Below are 21,093 nucleotides of genomic sequence, written 5' to 3'. Positions count from 1 at the left end.
TATGAATCAACAAGCAGAAAGATACTTAAGGAAAAATAATATAATTATGACAATAATTACAGTTTAAGTATATAGTATATAAATATAAATATTGTTATAAAATATAGCGACCATTTATCTACAATTTCAAAGCGAATTTGATCACATCATTAAATCAACCATAACAAGCAATTTTATTTTGTTTGATTACAGATATAAAAAAGAATTTGCCAATAACATATTTACATTCTTGATTTTAATCAAGTGCGCTGTTTATTATTTATTTATTTAATTTATATAATTTTAGTCTCATTACATAAATGAAACACTAATAATTCATAAGATGATTAAGAGCACCATTTACATCAAGTTGTCTTTTCCCTCGTTACTTTCTAAGTTCTAACCATATGTATTTATTACAACAAAATGATGTTATTTGATAATTCTGATAAATTAATCATTCTACTATATGAGTGAATTATTTGATTTGAACAATTCTCTCTCTCTCTCTCTCTCTCTATATATATATATATATATATATATATATATATATATATATATATATATATATATATATATATATATATATATATATATATATGGTTTAAAGGGTTACTTTTTTACCAAAAGTCTGGCTTGATGTATTTAAATAACAACACTTTACCTATTTTTTGTTTTTTCTTCAGCCGAACTCTTCTATCGTTATAATTGATGAATATTGTTAAAAGTTGTCCATTGAAATGCAAATGTAATTTGTTTATTTGCCATCTTTCAAACAGTTTATTAAATCTAAAACAGACCTTATGTATAAAATAATTTATCTAGACAGACTCAAACATCGCTACCATCCAACCATTTTACTAATACACGACTTTAATAATACACGACTTCATGGTGGTGTTTGGTACAAACATTTCTAAGCTTCCTTACATTATAAGTAACTTATAAGCTATATTTTTAGGGAAAAAAAACAATTTGATATAGCTAATTTTTTTTTTGATATAGCTTATTAATAAGCTAATTAGACTTTTTCCACAAGTTTTCCAAATATACACTTCAATTTCCATATGTTTTCTAAATCTACTTTTATGTGTCATTATATGTTAATAAGCTACTTTTTACTAAAGGACTTTATTAGCCAATCTGTCAAACATAACCTAACACAATGATCTTCATATTTTCAAATAAAAATCAATTTAGCTTCGGATCACAATTAGATTTAATATTTTCAAATTATTAACACCGGATGTAACATTTTCAACCAAAAGATGCACCACTATCACAAAAAAAAAAAAAAAAATTCACAATCAATGAACACAAGTATTGATAGATTTGTGACAATATAGTCAAACATACGTTTGAAAATCATCATCAGTAGGAAGAAGCTTCAACTCCATCAGTGGTGACTGATGACCCGTTTGGCGGGTCATCAGCACGCAACTGAGCAGACACATCGTCTATCGCAGAATTCAGCTGAGCAATCTTATCAGTTAATATTTTGCGTGTTTTCTGTTTCCAAAAATAAATAAATTAAATCAAAAGGTAAGTTTCAAATTCTACGCATTATATATTAAAAAAAATTATATATTTATATATCATCACCTCCAAAGCTTTCTCTTCATCGTATATGAATTTTGGCAGCTTCCTCATTAGATCTTTTCTGTCTGCCCCTGCAAGTGCCTTGCTTATCTACATGATAAAAATATAAAATTTCCAAATTTAAAAAAAAATGTTTTTTTTTTAAGTGGTTTTTTATAAAAGTAGCTTCAAGCATACCTGAGGTGCATATATAGCTCCTAAAGCTCCAACAACAATTCCTCCCAATACAAAACCACCAACAAATAAGCTGGCTCCACCTAGTCTATCATCATTTGCTCTTCAAATGCATATCAAAAAATTAAAATCAACACCCAAATAAAAGTGGGTTTTAACAATTTAACTTTTATGTATATCTTTTATAAAAGATTAGCAACATACCCAGCTCTCACGGTAAGTGATTTCCTGTGTTTTGTTAGTTTAGTTGCTCCACTGTGGCCAACAAACAGGTTACTGGAGCCTTGATCAACTTGCATCAATATACCTATCATCATTTTAAAGGAATGTAGTTTTGATTGATGAAAAAGTATATTGAAAAAAGATAGAAATTGAAGTTTTCAAGGCAGAATTTCAAGCAATTGTACATAGAGACAGAGTACATTGACATTCTAAAGAATCTAAGTATCTGACACCAAACCACAACTTCAACAACAAGAAATAAGATCCATAAAACCTAATTCGCATATGGAATCGCGAATATGTTGTTTAATTATAACTCAAAGTTCGTATATGTGTGACTGAATCAAGATCAAACTACGAATTGAACAGAATAGAATACAATTATGATATATTTTAGGGAGTTTTAACTCCCTAGGTTGAAACTAAAACTAGGAGGAATTCATTTAAGAACTTTGAGGATATCGACCTGCGATTTCCAATTCCGAACCTTTAATTCCTTTTCCGTCAATATGCGTTCGTAATTTAAGCAACATAATCAGCTAACTTTTCATGATTTTGCAAACAATACAATGTATCACAAGTTTGAGGGGGCGATTCGTGTAGCAGAAATGCGAAACAAGTAATAATTTAGATATAAACAACAAATCGAACGCTGTATTATACGTTTATGCAGAAGAATTGAACTCGTTATAGTTATGATCAGATTTCTCAACGATAAACTGAAATTATGAAAAGGAAAGCTCAATTATGCAATCGGCATACCAGATAAGAACTGATTCCGGTGGGTTGGGAGTGAAACGAAAGAATTAGCGAGAGTAGTCATCCTTCTGAGTTCTGACAATAATTCCAGTGTACTGTGAGAGATAGAAGAACTTACGGTTCGATTTGAATCCACTTGTTTTCCCCTTTCGTTGATGTTTTCAACTACCATCAGAATTTGGGCCCTTATAATTACTTCAAATGAAAGAGGTATATTTTTATACTCTAGCCCACTTAAATGGCCCAATGGGCTTCAAGACTCAAAAAAACAGGCAGAACTTAATTTATTTTAAATTTATTAATAACACTTCTAATTAGATATATAAAGATAATAAAACTGAGAAAAAAGAAGTATTTACTTATTGGTTTATCTTAAGATTTAAACTTTATTTTTTGTAGTATTATATTTTTAATTTTTTTTACAATATTATTTTTAAAAATCTACTTGCCCATAACATTGTATTAGTTGGGGCTCCAACGCAACAAAAAAAAATATGTGATCTTTTGACATTTACTATAGTTAACGTTATAAACATTCATTTTTTATCTAGGTTTAGGATTGCTAATAATAAACTAAAATTTTATAAATGTCGGAGTTATTTTTTTTATTATGTATACGTTTCTATAAATCATCAAGATAACTAAAACGAACAAACATAATACCCAAAGTGATAAATTAATAGAAATATTTGCTTCTTGATAGTCTTGACTTACTGCTTCCTTGAGTTTGTTCCGACCCAAATTTAGAAATTCCAAACGTAAAATCCACATAGAAGTATTAATTAAAAATTTGTATTATGTAATCAATCAATAACTAAAAATAATTAACAATAATTGGCTAACCCTAATAGATAATGGAAAATTGTAAAAGAAGTGAAACAAATATCAATTGGCATTGAGGATTTCAACATTTGAGAATTGAGATGGAAGAATATAAGATAAATGTGGTGTTTAAGTTTTCAAGATCGCATTGATGTGATCCATGCATTTCATCTTCAAGAATCAAGATCATTCACTATGATGTGGCGTATCAAACAATCAGTAATGGGCTTAACTGAGATTTGAGATATATTAATTATTAATGATAAATCTCCAAATAAATCTCCATCAATCTAAACTTATTCTTACCTAGTTTATAGGATCTTGTACATATCTTGTAATCTTGTATTTGTTATAAATAGTGAATTACATCTCTCCATATTATGTATGGGAGATTGATTTAATTAAACCATTATATTAATATTGGTTTAAATTTTGAAAATATACAGTCCTTTAGAATTAGGGGTCCTAAGCCATAGTTTAACGAAATAAAAAGTTGAGTCACCCCAGTGGAGAGTAAGTATATTTATAGTATACAGGAAAATAATTATCACAAATCAAAGTTATATATGTATGCAAAGCCATATGGGTTTCATCACTCTTGCTATGCATGCTAGGTTTTGATAAAGAGATCATTTTTTGCAATAAACAAGCATATGTTAATTTATAGGCGATTTAATTGAACGAGTTTAAAGCATTTAAGCAAAACGGCTGAGACACTGATTTATGGAATAAACAATTATGAAGAGACGTTTGTTATACAAAACTTCTTTAGTATATTAGACAAACAGAATTGAATAAACAATGAAATAAAAACGTGTGATGAAATCACTATCCTTAAGGAATATTAATCCCCACTAGATCGTTGATGAGATCAATTCTATGTTTCTCTCATGGCCTCCTCGAATTTAAGAGTTTTAGGCAATAATCCTACAAACTCTTCTCATGAACATGGCTTTGAACATTTCTATGATAATATCTAGATAGAAAAACCGATCAAGTAAAATTAATGGCAAAGATCATGCAATTATAATACCAAATTTCCAATACTTGCAACCATTCATGAATAGTTTCAATAGTCAATAAATAACTAAAAAGCTGCAAGTTCATTTTTCCCTTCTACGTGATACTACAAGAAAGCTGTAATTTTTCCAACACAAAATGATATATAAATACTACTTCCTCTAACCACACTCTCAAAATACATGTCATATAAGTTATAACATTGTTTTAATGTCTATTTACCAACTCAACCCGGTTTTACTTATAATAATAAGTCATAGGAAGTCAAAACATGTGAAGGAAAGAGGTTCAAGATATAAGGGTTATTTTTGGATTTCCAGTAAACCTCAGGGGTGATTTAGATAATTTCTTACATAATCGACACTAAAATAGTCAGAACGGGGTTGACTTTGACTATATCATATTCGTTCGATACCGCCATTATCATCATCAACGAAGCAATCAAACAATGAGACGGCAAGCTAAAATACTCAGAACGATCGACTTTTAAATAATTCCAAAAAAATATACAAGTCGTCATGGGCCCACCACTGACTTTGTTCCAATCGCCATTACTGCTCCATCACAACTTCATCACTACCATTAAACTAATACTAATTGCATTCTTCTTATTCTTGCGCGGAGGATCAAATCAGAGTCGAAAACCCTTCAATTCATCATCTGTTTCTAGTTTCTACATACATTTCTTCAAATAAGCTAAATCAATGTCTCAGAAACCTTGATTTTGTTCCTTGAGTTCTCTATTTCAGTCTGAAATGGCAGGGGGTGCAACCGAGGGTACACGGCAACTTGATCAAACACCCACATGGGCTGTTTCTGGTGTTTGTGCAATCATCATCATCGTCTCCATTGCTTTAGAGAAACTCCTTCACAAACTTGGAAAGGTACATTGGTTTTTCCATTTTTTTGTCGTAAACTTCGTCAGATTTTAGATGCAGATAAGTCGTTCGATGAATGTTCATACATAAACTCTGTTGATCGATTTCAATCAGATAATATGATTAATTGATTATCTCTAACATCATGAAAATTTCACAGTTTTTCACAGAAAAGCATAAGAAATCAATGTTTGAAGCTTTGGAGAAGGTGAAAGCTGGTGAACATCTAAAACATTTCTCATTTCCTTACACCATTTTGTATAAAAAACCTGAATCTATATTCCATAACCTTTCTTTTATCATGGCAATTATGTAGAACTGATGGTTCTAGGGTTTATCTCGCTACTGTTGACTTTTAGTCAAAGTTACATCGTGAAAATATGCATCCCTGATAGCCTCGCTGATACAATGTTACCATGTGCTGTGAAAGAGAAAACTCAGAAAGATGAGAAATCAGAAGGAATCCATAGATTGCTTCTTTCGCTTCAACATGGTAGATTTCTAGCTGAATCTTCTCCTTCTACTTGCAATAAGGTAATTTTGATCTTTAGCGTTATTACATAATTGCCATTTTCGATTTTTTTTTTTAAGAGTTAAAAAAGATGAATTTTGTAACTTTTTATAGGGTAAAGTACCGGTTATAACTGTTGATGGATTGCATCAATTGCATATACTCATATTCTTTCTTGCTGTCATCCACGTGGCATATAGTGCTATTACTATGACTCTTGGAAGGCTAAAAGTACGTTATCTTAACTAGCAATTAACATTTAACATTTTTAATCTTAATTCGTTCCAAAATATTGTTACTTATATATTTATATATGTAGATACGTGGGTGGAAGCATTGGGAGGAGGAGACTTCAACCCATAATTACGAGTTTTCTAATGGTATAATCACTTTTATGACTTCATGAAATGGGAAAAAAAAAAGTAAATAAAGCAATATTATCCCAAGAATTTGAAAATTTTACACTAATTTTGAATCTTGATTGATAAATATACAGATCATTCACGATTCAGACTAACACATGAGACATCTTTTGTGAAAGCGCACACGAGTTTTTGGACTAGAGTTCCTTTCTTCTTTTACATTGTAAGTGTTAAAATACCATGTTGAATTGTTTTCCCATTAAGCGTTGTTTTAGGGAAAAGATGTTTAAAAAATATTTGAAAAAATGACGGTGTTTATGGAAATAGGAAAAAAAAAAAAAGATTTGGTCAAAATTGTAAAACTTTGGAATTTAGTGGAAGGTTATTACTATTTTTTTTTTTTTTTTTCTAATTACGAAATGCACTATTTTTTGTGAAATTGGTCCTAATGCAAGGTTTTTTTTTTTTTTTTTTTTTTTTTTTTTAATACCATCATTTTGGAAAATCGCTAACAACATAACACCTCATTCTGGTACTATGAAAGTATGAAGCTCATTTTCTATGAAAATGGTTTTTGAAGATCACTACAATAAAAAAAAAAGCTTAAAAAAAAATAAACTTTTTTTGATAAAAGATTATCATTTTCATAAAAATATGAACTAACTCAACTTTCACAGTACATGATTTTTTTTTTTTTAATTTTATTACTATTATTATTTATTTTGTGACAAACCATTAGTCATTTTATAAAAGGAAAAACATCTTGTATAGCTTATTAGATGAAGTTTTGTCCCCTTTAATTCCATTAATTAAGTAAAAAATAATATCTAAAGTTGTTTTTTTATAGGGATGCTTCTTTCGACAATTTTTCAGATCAGTTAGTAAGTCTGATTATTTGACCGTGCGGAATGGATTCATAAATGTAGGTTTTATTTATTTATTTTTAAATTCTTTTTTACCTTTTTCACTATTTATTTTATTTATTTAGTTTTTTCTATAATTTATGTAGGTTCATTTAGCTCGCGGGAGTAAATTTAACTTCCAAAAGTACGTTAAAAGGTCATTAGAGGATGATTTCCAAGTGGTTGTAGGAATAAGGTACAAAATATTAGTTTATCTCATTACATTCATTATCATTCAAGATATTCATTTGCTTTTTAACTTTTTTTATATTTTTTTCCACAGTCCTGTACTTTGGGCATCGTTTGTTATTTTCTTGCTTCTCAATGTTAATCGTAAGCCTTTTAAAACCTTATACTTTTGAGTGTCAAAAAGAAAACTCTTTTAACTATCATGACATTTTTACCCTTTCGATATTTTCAGGCTGGCAAGCTATGTTTTGGGCATCCTTGCTTCCATTGGTTGTAAGTGTATTTTATTTATTTAATTTTTCTTTTGAGGATAAATTAGGAAACAAAAAGTATTATGACACGATTTCCACAGGTTATTTTAGCAGTTGGAACAAAACTTCAAGCCATTTTAACGAAAATGGCCCTTGAAATCACCGAAAGACATGCTGTTGTTCAAGGGATTCCACTCGTGCAAGCTTCCGATAAATATTTTTGGTTCTCAAAACCACATTTGATTCTTCATCTCATACACTTTGCTCTGTTTCAAGTAAGCATATGCTACTTTAATTCTCTCACGTTGAATTTATTTAACTTGATATTGTACAATTTAACAAAAATGTAAATAAAGGAATCTTACATATTGAAGACTGAATTAATACCATCGATTTATTTGAATGATTGTAAAGGAAGAATAAGTAATTTTAAATAGGAAACTTTCCAAAAGTGGAAATATTATTATTAACTCTTTTTTTTTTTTTTTTTCTTGTGCTCACAGAATGCGTTCCAGATAACGTACTTTTTTTGGATATGGGTAACGTACACGAACTTCCCCTTCTAGAAGTTTACATAAATTGTTGGTGACAAGATGTTTCTTTTTTCTACTTTTGCAGTATGAATATAAGATCAGTTCTTGCTTCCATGCTAATATCAAACTCGTTATTTTGAAACTTGTTATAGGGTAAGAATGTAATTTCCAATTAAAATCCTCCACGTTCAACTCGGGCTTGAATTAATTTCACTTCGGTTCTTGTAGGGTTGGGGTCCTCATATTGTGTAGCTACATAACACTTCCGCTCTACGCCCTTGTATCCCAGGTATAATTTCTCAGATTTACGTCTTTTCCACAAACAAAAGTTGTAAGCGACGTAGCAACTCCCTATCCAACATTTTTTGGCAGGACAAAAATTGCAGTTTTTGTCTCATTGACATAAGTAACAGTCTTGATCAAAATCAAACACAGTAGAATCTGTTGAGCCGTATTTTGATTTACTTGAACATGATTTTTATGATTTTCTTAGATGGGGTCAAACATGAAGAAATCTATCTTTGACGAACAAACATCCAAAGCTCTCATGAACTGGCGGATGGCGGCGGTGAAGAAAAAGCGTGGCGGTGGAAGTACAGGTGGCAATTCGCCTATTCGGACAGGCGGCAATTCGCCTATTCGGACACTTGAAACCCCTTTTAGTCCTAGCCCCACCATGCCTCCTTCCATGATGACACAATCCACCGGAGCCACCCTCCACCACCCCAATACCACCACCACCACCGCCTTCTCCCCACTGTCTCCTAAATCATCCGCCACACACTTGATAAATGTACGAGTCGATCATCAAAACGGCGACATGATTAAATCCAATATTCCTCAAAGAGATTACACCAAGAACGAAGAGGATTTTTCATTTGATAAGCCTAGTACTAAATACTAACTTAATTGACCCGTTACTGCCTGTTGGATAGATCCATATCCTGATTCACAACACAACCCGGTATCATCAAAGTTGCCTATGAAAAATCCGGCATGTATTTGGAGGCTAACATATAGTTCTTTTTTCATATAATCGATTTTTATCTAAAATAAAATCATTTCGATGAGTTACTTCGTGTGTAGGTGCGTGTTTTTGTGACGTGGCGTTATATAAGTAAATTACACGTCAAAATCAAATATTTATGTCTATTAGTACTTATTATTACCTAATTTTGTTCACAACGTGTCCTTTATTTGAACATCGTCTAGATTTTTCTGGTGAACTTTACATCATATTGAATTCTATTTTTGTAAGGGTGACAGAAGTATCGATTTCAAGTCTTTAATTAATGAACAAGATATTAAAACGTTAAGACTAGACTAGACAGAGTAATTAATATTAATATTGTTATATTGATTTCTCTATATGTAATTAGTGACATCGTATAGATTTTTTTTATTGAACTTTACATCATATTAAATTCTTTTTTTTTTGGAAGAGTGGCTAAGTATCGATTTCAAGTCTTTAATTCATGACAAAGATATTCAAACGTTAAGAGTTAAGACTCGGCTACACAGCGTAATTACTATTGTCAGTATATTTAGTGACTGATAGATATTTTAATATTTTGGTTAGAATGCAAAATCTATTTAAAAATTAACCTGGATTTTATTAGATACGTCGAACAACAATCGGAATTAGATAACGGTTGGTAAGATATTTTCCGTCAGTTACTTTAATAATATCAATCTTTTCATGTTAGGTGAAACAACCAAAACCAGTAATAAGAAAATGGAAAAATATCAACTTTAAAGGGAAGAAAACGTGAATTGTATTTTTGGTCCTTTCACTTATACTCCACAATCCACATACTATTTTGGGTGTTTTGGCAAATTCTAACGTAAATTGAAATTTTGTTCATATACATGAAATGATTTGGCAATTTAACAAGATGTACATAGGTATCTGTATTTAAAAGTTATTAGTTGTATGTTTCATCATACTTAAGCATGAACAAATCCATGCATTGTTTACGACTTGTGACCAACCTACTTTCGTGTTCATTAACAAATTGGCAACCAACTACATGGAGGCTTGTTCGAATCCAGGCTTCGAGAATAAGTTTGTTATGTAGAGTATACCAAATTCCTAAAAACTACTTGACTATTTATTTTTTAAAACCTATAAAATAATAACGATTTTGTATGTAGTCTTGAATGACATAATTGTGAAATGAAAATCGTATTTCCTATTAGTTAGAATAGTGTTATTTATCAACATATCTTTAAAAAAGTGTCATTTATAATGCACTGGTTATTGTTGTCCTAATATCACTATGTCAGCATGTTGGGGGTAATTTCTCTAAAATTTCATTTGGGGTTTAAAAATTAGCAATGTAAATGCATTGTAAAAGGAAAGGTGCATAGTAAAAATAAAAGATCCAAAAATCCTACACAATGTTAATTCATAAAATTATTGCAAACACATGCTAAAGCTCAAGATTGTTACGTATAAAATCTCAAAAGGTGGAAGGATGTCCACTTGCACAACTGCAACTAATATATAAAATGTTGCATGGTGAGTGCTCGTTGATAAGAGACAAAACTAAACATGTGTTTTAGACGTTTAGTTTTATTGTAAATGGTATCTCATTAAACAAATGTAAATGTAAGGATATAACAATTTAGAGTAAATTACACCATTCGTCCATGATGTAAGAGTCAAATTGCGCGTTTAGTCATTATTTTTAAAAATCAACTTTGTTCGTTTCTTTATATCGTTAAAAGTTGTATGTTTCGTCCCTATCAAACATGAAACGGTTATAATGCCATTTTCTATTTATTTTTCAGATTTTTGATTATTTTTAATTATTAAAAATGTTTTAATTAAACTTGTGGGTCCCACCCGACCCGTTTGTACCATTTCCTTCTTCTCTCATCTTCAACCTAAAAACACAAGGTCCACATCTTCTCCTCTCTACTAAGACTAAGACATTGACCTCCGTCTCCGCCGGAAACAACCTCCATATCCGTCAAAAATCATCATTTTCTCATTATCAATAAGACTCCGACCTACTAGCCACACCATGTAACCTCCCTTATTAAACCCTTATCCTTACCACTCACTCCTCCTCCTTTACTGCCAACTGTCAGAGTAAATCGTTCAAAACCTTAACCTCAAAATCAAAATTAAAATCGCATAAAACAGATTCATACCTAAAATTCAAAATGTAACATGAATTCAAATATGAAACACAAAATATAAGTCGTAATCAAACTCGGAAATCGATATATATATATATATATATATATATATATATATATATATATATATATATATATATATATATATATATATAGAGTATGATGGAAAGAAGATATGTTGAGAAACAGGAAGAGCAGCAGTAGAACTATTATTGTTGGTGCGATGGTGTTGCCTCTCTTGGCGAAGGCATTAATAAAAAATGAGGGCAGAGGTGGTTTTACTCACCGATACAACCGAAAAATCGCTAATTTCTTCAAAATGACAAAAATTTAAGGTAAAAAAACCGGGTTTTAAGGGTCGACATGTAACGTCCCAAAAATACTAAGTAAAAATATTATTTTAAATCAACCAAAATAGTCACTCATTCATTCCAAATACCAAAGTCATGTGTAAGGAAGTTGTATCAAAGTTATTAGAGTACAAAACAAAATCATAGAATATGGAAGACTGGTAGATGATATGTGATCATGCCGGACCCTTCCTCTTTGAATCGGAAATACCTGAAATCATAAACATAAAACGTAAGCACAAAGCTTAGTGAATTCCCTAAAACACCACATACAATACAAGTATAAGGTCCCTCCCGGTATACATCGGGCCCCACCCGACATCGGTCCCCATTAGGTATTCATCAAGCTCTGCCCGATATACATACAAATACATGCAAGAGTTACAAAGAAAACTAGCATCTTATAATCTTATATACATAAACCATAGGGACGGAATTGGCGCCTTTGACCCACAAGTACAACGAAGAGACTCACCTCTCAGATGATAATCAACTACTACTACTCTCATTGCCGAATCATAAGTGATATACCCCACCTAGACATTCATACAAGGTAAACCCTTAGCCCACCTTTCCAAAAACTAAGAGTTGAACAAAAGTCAAATCATGTCAAAGAGTCAACAGTCAAAGGCAAAGAAGTTAAAATTTCATTAGCACCCTTCCACGTCTCGACTTTCCTTGGCCACACCGTGGGCACAAAACGACGAAACAGTCGACTGGTCTTTGGTCGCCACATCCTGGGGACCAGTCTGAATGGTTTATTTTTGTTAAGCTACCCTTAACTCATTTTCAGGGGCTCAAAAGCCCAGATCTACTCCTTCCCAACGTCTTGATGGATAAAGTTTCCAACTTTATCCATTAAGACACTCCATTAAGACAAGATCTCGAAACCTAGGTTCTAAATGTCATTTAAGATGTATAACTCATCCATTAAGTCCTTAATCACAAAAGATACAAGCCCAAACTTTCAAGAAAGCTTTTAGGGTCCTATTGATCCCTAAAAATGTAAACTTTATGGACATGCATGCCTCATGAATTTCCTTCCTCAAATCTAGGTCAAAAAGAAGAAAAGGGACCTAAAGCTCATGTAAGATTTCTAAATCATAACCATTTATCAGATCTACAAGATATAATATCCTTGGGACTCATCAGAGTCATAAAATTGAAAAATCTATCTCTTTTCTCCATTTAAAATCCAATAAAAGAGTTGATTAGGAAAAATAACTCTATATATCTAAGGAGAAGATAAAAGACTAGATCAAGAGCCTTATAATTGGTCCAACAAGGTGCTTTCAGAGGTTGGGGAGTGTTTCTTGTTGGTATCTTGCACAAAATCTTCCTCTACATCCTGCAAAATCACCAAAAGCTAGCAAATGAGTTCCAAAAGATTCAAAGAAGATAAGGGCAAGGGTTTCTTGGGGTTTGGGAGTGATGGAGGCTAATGATAAATAAACCCTAGCCTTCTTCCTCATTCCTTTAAATAGGATGTAAAGCCCGTAAATTATAGTTTCATTAAAATCAGCTGCCACACCATGACAGATATTTTGGTTGGGTTTTATGTACTCTAGCATTCCTATGGTGCACATACAACCTAACGCTTTGGATTTAAGTTTTATCTAATTATACATTCAATAAACATTTTCCAAAGCACGAAGCCTAAACTAGCATGCAAGGTGATATTTAGTTCATAAAACTAGTTAGAATATTACCATGTGAAGTAGCTTGAATATCTTTTCCTCAAGAAAGCTTAGCATCAATAGTGCGATGCCTCAAATGGAATCACAAAGCACTAAGAACAACTTAGGATGAATATGGAGAGGTTATGGAGACTCAAAATTGGTTCTCACTTCTTAGAGTGTAAGACGTAGCCGATTTTAGTGCACATAGATACACACACACACACACACACATATATATATATATATATATATAATATCAAGGGTCATGTGTAACCCTAATCCATACACATTAGTCCATGACCTATCATTTGATTTAGATAAACACTTCATGAATTAATCCATAAGCCTATCACAAATCAAACCATGGATCTTTAGCCCAACTCATATGTATCATTTTAATTAGTCTTTTTTTATCACTAAATTAATTCTTGATCAATACTAATTAAATAATATGATTCCTTAATTAATATATTATACTTATAATATATTAATAAATTATAAATAACCTCTTACTCAAATATCCTTCCTAACATATTGCTTTGATGAATGCAACCCAAATGGACCATGCTACTATCGGGTCAAGTACATACCAATTATAGTTATGGGTTTAGACACCTTTTCCAACAGTCTCCCACTTGGATAAGTCTAATAACTATAATTGCCAATGTAACTTAAAATCCGATTAGCAATCGTAGCTCTCAAAAAGCCGATGTTGAACTCTGATGCGTCCATTAGATAAGTGATCATATAATCCTCTGTTCTACAAGATATCATGCGGACAGATACATGGAACATAGTCATACTTATTGTCCTGCAGTCTGTTTCCCGATTTCCGATATGTCTGACATAGAACTTAATTGAAATAATGAAATTAACTTTGAAAATAAAATGTACAAAAGTCTTTATTGGGTTACCTACTATATTAGATATTGTGTCAAGGTTTACGGAAATACTAAAAACACTAAAATTCGAGTTATAACGAAGAAGTTATGACCATACTAAGATTTCCGACAAAACCGGCAACACAAATTAACGAAAAATGTGAAGTTTCAATACAATAGTTTTTAGCTTTAAGTATCTAAATTAAATTTGTAGATATCATTAAACCATGAGCATACATAAAAAGAACGTCCAAATCTGACTTCGTATGAAGAAGTTATGGTTTTTCCAAAATCCAGATATAGCAGTAGACAGCTAAAAACTCGAAATAGAGATCGAGAGTTTTGGCCGAAACAACCTAAACAAGAATCGAATATCCCAACAATAGTAGCTCAATGGTGAAAAGTCTGACGAAAACGGACATCGGATGAAGAAGTTATGGGTTTTTAATGGACTTTTCATGTCCCGGCCCGTTAAAAATGATGTAATAAAAATAAAGCCAAAATTAGCCGACGGAGTCTAAACGAGAGTTGTAGAGCCTTTTCACACCTACGCATGGATATAAAGAACATTGAAATCGGAACTCGTATGCAAAAGTTACAGATTTTACAAGTTTGGGACACAAAATCCGAGGCTGACTCAGCCTCACGACGTGAGGGGACCATGCTAACGATGTGAGCTTGTGATTGATGTATTCCAGAGTATCAGCCACATCCAATCTTCGAAGAGGATCAGGCTACTAGGCCTCACGACGTGAGACACCCAACACTCACGACGTGAGACCCCAAAACTCAGCCTATAAATAGAAACTGATGGTTTCGAGTTCTAGTGCTCAATTCTCCCTTCCCTTGTGCTGAAACTCTGCTTCTAAGCCCCCGAGACCCTCTTGAAGCCCCGGTTTTTGCGTACAAGTCCCGAAGGAAGGTTTTGCATTCCCGAGATTCCCAAGAATCCTGAGAAAATCGACTTTCACAAGCCGAAGTTCTGCTCAATTTTCATCTCACTTTCTTCAATCAACCAAGTGAGTTCAAACCCCTATAATCTATACTTTTAAATGTTATATAAATTCTTTTATACGCTTTTAAGGGGGGAAATACAAGTAAATACACGGTTATTATTGTGTGTTACATAAAAGTTTCATTATACACTTTTATCAAGTGAATCATATGTGATTCATAACTACTATATAAAAACTTTAGTACGCAAAATATATCACGATAACATCTTGTCTTTTGAAATGAAATATGTGGTTATATATATATATATATATATATATATATATATATATATATATATATATATATATATACAAATCAAACACTATGTTTATACTTGAAGTATATATGTTCATCTATGGCACTACAGAAGTTATACTTTTCATAACAAGTGAGCATTACACTAGGGTTTACCATACAAACGAAACACACATTTTGAGAAACAATAATGGGTATAGTTTACGATAAAATCATAAACATTTACGTACTAACGAATACTATATCAAGGAAATACTTTCATATACATGAACAAATGGACATTTTCATACGTAAATCTGTTTTATACTAAGTTTTGTGAGACATTTCACATACTTTCGAGTATGCATTTTAAGTCATGTATTATATACCATAATCCCTTGTATGGGGAGCGTGATACTTGTGTATAGATCTATACGAGATTGACAATCCCACACCTAAATTGTTAGTTACAGTTAGGCCGGCAGGCCTGGGGTGACAAACGTCATAACTTTCCAATGCCTGAAAAACGTTGTTATATGCATCCTAGTCAAATAGCATGGTTATAAGACTCACATGAAGTATTAAAAACACATTGATTTACGGGGTTTTTCAAATGCCTTAACGATTTGCACATAAAACTACTATTTTAGGCATGAAAAGCACTATTGCACTAAAGTTTTCGAACAATCAAACTACCATCTACTATGTAGAAAATATGGGATTTTCTTGGAACATTTAACGTGAACAAACCATTTTCATTCTTTTTCATATAAACATTGTCACTAAATACTTATGAACTCACCAGCTTAAATGCTAACCTACACTTTCAAAACCACTTGTATTTCTATGGGATTCAGTAATACAGGTAAACTGCAACTTTTGAAGAAGGGACGCTGCGGCGTTAGTTTAATTCCATTTTAAATCATCATATTGTAATTTCTTTTGAAACAAGTACTTTTCAACAATGTAAACTTTTAAATTATATATGTGATGGTTGTATTACTTTCTTTACTATGTATTTAATTGTTACGATACTACATGAAGTCATCCACCCTCGAACGATTCCGTCGTTCTGGTTTGGGGGTGTGACAGTTACATCATGATGGGAGGTTGCATATGATTATGTTGTAGAGACGAATGACAAGGGTATTTAGGCTAAGGAAATTCGGTCGGGAATGGGGTTCTTGGATGAGGTTAGGGACATAGTTAAAATAATCATTGCACCATCTTTAGTGGTAGGGTTAGGGATTTTTAGCTATAAGCTTGAGTTGTAAGTATTCTAGTGAAAGAGATAGATATGTGAGTCAAAATAAGAATGTAAAAAGGCTAAGTTTACCTGTAACCAACAATGATGATTAGCGGTGGTGTGACACTAATCACAAAGATTAAGGATGGGGTATGGTTTTTATTTGACGAATGATGAAGTGGGGACGATGCGCACATGCATGAAAGGGAGGGACAACCGGACAAGAGAGGCGGGGGGGGGGGGGGGGGGGGGGGTTCCGATTGGATCTCAATAGAAAGGTTAGGTTAGAAGGGAGGAATTGTTATTAAAAAAATAACAAAATAAAAAAAAATAAAAAAAATAAAAAAAAAAAAAAAAAAAAACGTGACAACATTTTATAAGTTCTTATAACAATCCTTTACTAACACCATTAGTAGAAGGACCGCTACCGTAACAAAAACAATGTTATAGACAAGTTTAAAGTAAAACTCAAACTCGAACCAACCATACATATATACATATATTATAAAGATCATTTTCTAAGTTTTATCTAATGAAACACATCTATAAAGACAGTCACTACAAGAAACGGGAAATCAAACATTTATCTTTTAAACCAATGTTCTTACACAAATGGTGGAACATGTTATATACATATATTAAAAAGCCTCGTTACTATTGATAGATATTTCCTCCTTTTTTTTTTATCAATATGAACTATTGATCACAATACAATCATTCATATCCCTTAAGTTTCCTATTGAGTACCGATACCATAAGAAATCCTTCTTTTGAAACAGACGGCGTATTTTTTGAAACGAGGACCTCAGTAACGTAGCAAACCAACAACAAGTTGTGCTGTTAAACTTTTTATATGATGCTCTTATATATATATATATATATATATATATATATATATATATATATATATATATATATATATATATATATATATATATATATATATATATATGGGAAAAGTGAATATACCCTTAAGGGTATATAAGCACCCAAACACACCATAATACGTCATTTTCTTTTATATATTTATTATAATTTTAAACTTAAACTTTAACTTGATTTACTTTCAAGATATTCGAAATTTCACTATTAACTTTTTCTTAAATTACATCTTTTTGCCGAACATCTACTAGGCTATATATTTTGTAGTTGAAAATGAAAATTATGTAAGAGGAAGATAAATATGTAATTTACAAAAATCTTGGAAGTACATCAAGTTAGAAGTTAAATTATAAGAATATTGGACAATTAGAATGTTTTATATGATGCAACATGACTTAATATGGTGAGTTTGGGTATCTAAACTTATATACCCTTAAGGGTATATTCACTTTTCCATATATATATATATATATATATATATATATATATATATATATATATATATATATATATATATATATATATATATATATATATATATATATATATAAAGTTACTTTTGTTACGGAAAGGTTTTTCTTTTGCCTTCTAACTCAAAATAATACTTAAAATTGGTAAAATGTGGTATTGAATTACTTTGGCATATCCAATCCAGCAAAATGAAATTCATTAATATTAATTTTGAATTAAGGTTTTGGATTCGGTTGACACAAATTTATTTATCAAGGGCCAAAGTAGCAGTATAAACATAAACTAAAGTACTAAAACCGAAATTAACTAGTTACTAACAAAAAGAGAGTACATTGCTAATACTAAAGCTGAGGAACCACCCAACCAGAACCCCTTTCAGTTACTAGCCACGTTGCAGCTTCAGCCGAACTCCCTCCACCTATATATACTTCACCTTACCCCTTTCATCTGCTCAACTCAACTCAACTCAACTCATTCATTATCCATTACTTTCTCTCTCCACAACTCATTGGAGATTTGCTTCTTTCTCACACACTCAAGCAGAAAAAACACACACTAATCAGAACCAGATTAGTACTTGAATATATGGATTATGACTCGTCCGTATAGATTTCTATCAACTGCTGTCAACTCATCGTCGAAGGCGGCGGCAGAATCGCCGGAGGCAGTCTCTGTTGAATCAGATTTCGTCGTCATCTTCGCTGCTCTACTATGTGCTTTGGTTTGTATCGTAGGTTTGATAGTCGTAGCTCGATGCGCCTGGCTCAGACGCAGATCTCTCGCCAATAGCTTACCTGGCCAACAGTCTGCTAATAAAGGAATTAAGAAGAAGTTCATTGACGCGCTTCCGAAATTCAAGTACGATTCAGCCAAGGACGACAACGGCGGAAAGCTTTCCTCCGGTGATTGTGCGTGTGCGATCTGTTTGACGGAGTACGCAGATGGAGATGAGATCAGAGTGCTCCCGCAGTGCGGACATGGATTTCACGTCGGATGTATCGACAAGTGGCTTGGATCTCACTCTTCTTGTCCGTCGTGTAGACAGATTCTGGTGATTAGTAGGTGTAAGAAGTGCGGCGAGTTCCCGACGCTTTCCGCCGGAAAAATCTCGTTGGTGGTTGATCATGGAGGTAGGCATCATAACGATAGTTCTAGTTCATCAAGTTGACATCGATCAAACGTGTTAATTTAATAATTTAGAAGTTTATTAATTACCAATGATATGATGCTTAAGTTACAATCACAGAGTTTCTCTTGCAAAATGATTCTAAAATTGCTAATCCAGATGTGGATGGTGTTGTTTTTGTCTTGTAGCTTTGCATCAAAACAAGAAAATAGCGAAATATGTTTTTTTTTTTTTTTTTTTTTTTAATTTCAATGGATGTGAAGTGAAGTCTCTACCTTATCTTAATTCTTATCCCATTGGATCTTGCTAGCTTTTGGCTTATCAATTATCATATAAAATAGTTGATGAACACAATTTATAACGATGGTTGTTGTCTTTCTCTTTTGTTGTGAACTATAGTTTTATTATTCGTTTTGATTTGGATTTTAGGGAAGTTGGGATGCAATTCAAGAATTTGATTCAGAAGTGAATTCTTTTCTGAATTTGATTGCGATGTTATAACTTATAAGTTCAGTGGCGTATACATTCTAAAACCTTAATCACATAATTTTGGGAAATGTCCAAAAGTTTAAGGTGTTTTAATTATAGATAATATATACAATTAGATGATAAACGAGGGATTTTATAATTAATAATTAATATTAATAATTATTAGAGTAAATTACTGAAATCATCCTTATGGTTTGTTTAAAATTGCATATTTAATCCCTAACTTTTCTTTTACACTCGGATCGTCCCTGTGGTTTGATTTTGTTGTGTTTTTCGTCTCTTATATACATAAAGCTATAGACCAAACATGCAATTTTGACCAAACCACAGAGACGAAAAATGCAACAAAATCAAACCACAGAGACAAAAAATGCAACAAAATCAAACCACAGAGATAATCCGAATGCAAAATAAAAGTTAGGGATCAAATATGCAATTTTAACCAAACCATTGGGACAATTTCAGTAACTTACTCTAATTATTAATAATTAGTTATAAGATAAACAAAGAAAATGCAAACTGAGAGCAAGTAAGCATAAGCCGTCTCGTCGGCTATTTAATAGGTGGTTGGGAGTTCGTTAGGCGTCATGCCAATACATAAATACTTGTGATTATTCGTTCATGGATTTTATTTATAATGAAATTTGAACTCTAATGTGTAAGAATTTTAGCGTTTGATTTTGGCTCTTTGAATGGACTGTTTGATCTGATCCTTTCAAATAATTTCACTTCAGTTTTAAAACATAGATAAAAATAGTTTGAATCATATTAAATCCGATTTAAACGAAGCAAATTATAATCCAGTTGAATTGATCTTTTTCACAACTTGATTTCGGTAATCCAAATTTTCCAAAAAACTATATAAACTTAGAATTAACAAACGTGTAAATCAACAAAATACTCATTTGACCCATCTTAGGCGTGTTTGATAAAAGTAACTGTTAGTTGGAAACGGGTAGCGGTTAGCTGGTATTGAGAAGCTGTAACTTTTATTTGTTATATGAATGTTTGACAAAAGTAGCCGGAAGCTTTTGAAATATATAAAATTACATAAAAGGATAACTGATTAAAAATAAATAAATATATAAATATATTTTTAAGGGTAATTATGGAAATTGATTTAAAAAGCTCAGGAGCGTTTTGTCAAACGCTACATTAAATAGCTTTTAGAATCGGAACGTTTTGCTAAAACTAAAAGTTAAACGCTTGTACCGCCAAACGAAACTTTTTGTTAAACTAGAACGTTTAATCCAAAGCCAAAAGCTAGAAACTCTCAAACGCTTCCAAAAGCTCTGTGTCAAACACGTCCTTAGTGAACTCAAATAAAAGAGTTACAAATAAATCGCTTACCCGTGGATTAAAATTTATAAACATATGCCTTATAATTTATT

At 31.8% G+C, this 21,093-nt stretch overlaps 2 protein-coding genes and 1 pseudogene across 2 annotated transcripts; 2 read left to right on the top strand and 1 right to left on the bottom strand.

Moving 5' to 3' along the window:
• Window positions 1-1,192: 1,192 nt before the first annotated feature.
• Window positions 1,193-2,882, bottom strand: LOC145036762 (uncharacterized). Its single transcript, XM_078985239.1, has 5 exons — window positions 2,737-2,882; window positions 1,957-2,059; window positions 1,756-1,855; window positions 1,582-1,668; window positions 1,193-1,488 (listed from the first exon to the last, which is right to left on the bottom strand). The coding sequence occupies exons 1-5, from the start codon at window positions 2,795-2,797 to the stop codon at window positions 1,351-1,353; spliced, it is 489 nt and encodes a 162-aa protein (XP_078841365.1). The 5' UTR covers window positions 2,798-2,882; the 3' UTR covers window positions 1,193-1,350.
• Window positions 2,883-5,202: 2,320 nt separating this feature from the next.
• On the top strand, window positions 5,203-9,403 carry LOC145036759 (MLO-like protein 9). Its single transcript, XM_078985238.1, has 15 exons — window positions 5,203-5,459; window positions 5,614-5,671; window positions 5,770-5,987; window positions 6,079-6,195; window positions 6,284-6,344; window positions 6,461-6,549; window positions 7,174-7,248; window positions 7,336-7,424; window positions 7,512-7,561; window positions 7,650-7,690; window positions 7,770-7,943; window positions 8,172-8,207; window positions 8,287-8,354; window positions 8,430-8,490; window positions 8,695-9,403. Exons 1-15 carry the CDS (start codon window positions 5,331-5,333, stop codon window positions 9,103-9,105), a joined length of 1,677 nt encoding a protein of 558 aa, XP_078841364.1. The 5' UTR covers window positions 5,203-5,330; the 3' UTR covers window positions 9,106-9,403.
• Window positions 9,404-18,500: 9,097 nt separating this feature from the next.
• On the top strand, window positions 18,501-19,447 carry LOC145036760 (RING-H2 finger protein ATL8 pseudogene; annotated as a pseudogene).
• Window positions 19,448-21,093: the final 1,646 nt, after the last annotated feature.

Source organism: Lactuca saligna, chromosome 3 (assembly GCF_052625555.1).
Source record: "Lactuca saligna cultivar CGN05327 chromosome 3, ASM5262555v1, whole genome shotgun sequence".
Taxonomy (NCBI): domain Eukaryota; kingdom Viridiplantae; phylum Streptophyta; class Magnoliopsida; order Asterales; family Asteraceae; genus Lactuca; species Lactuca saligna.
Note: the sequence above shows the minus strand (reverse complement) of the source record. Positions and strands in the feature narration are given on the sequence as shown.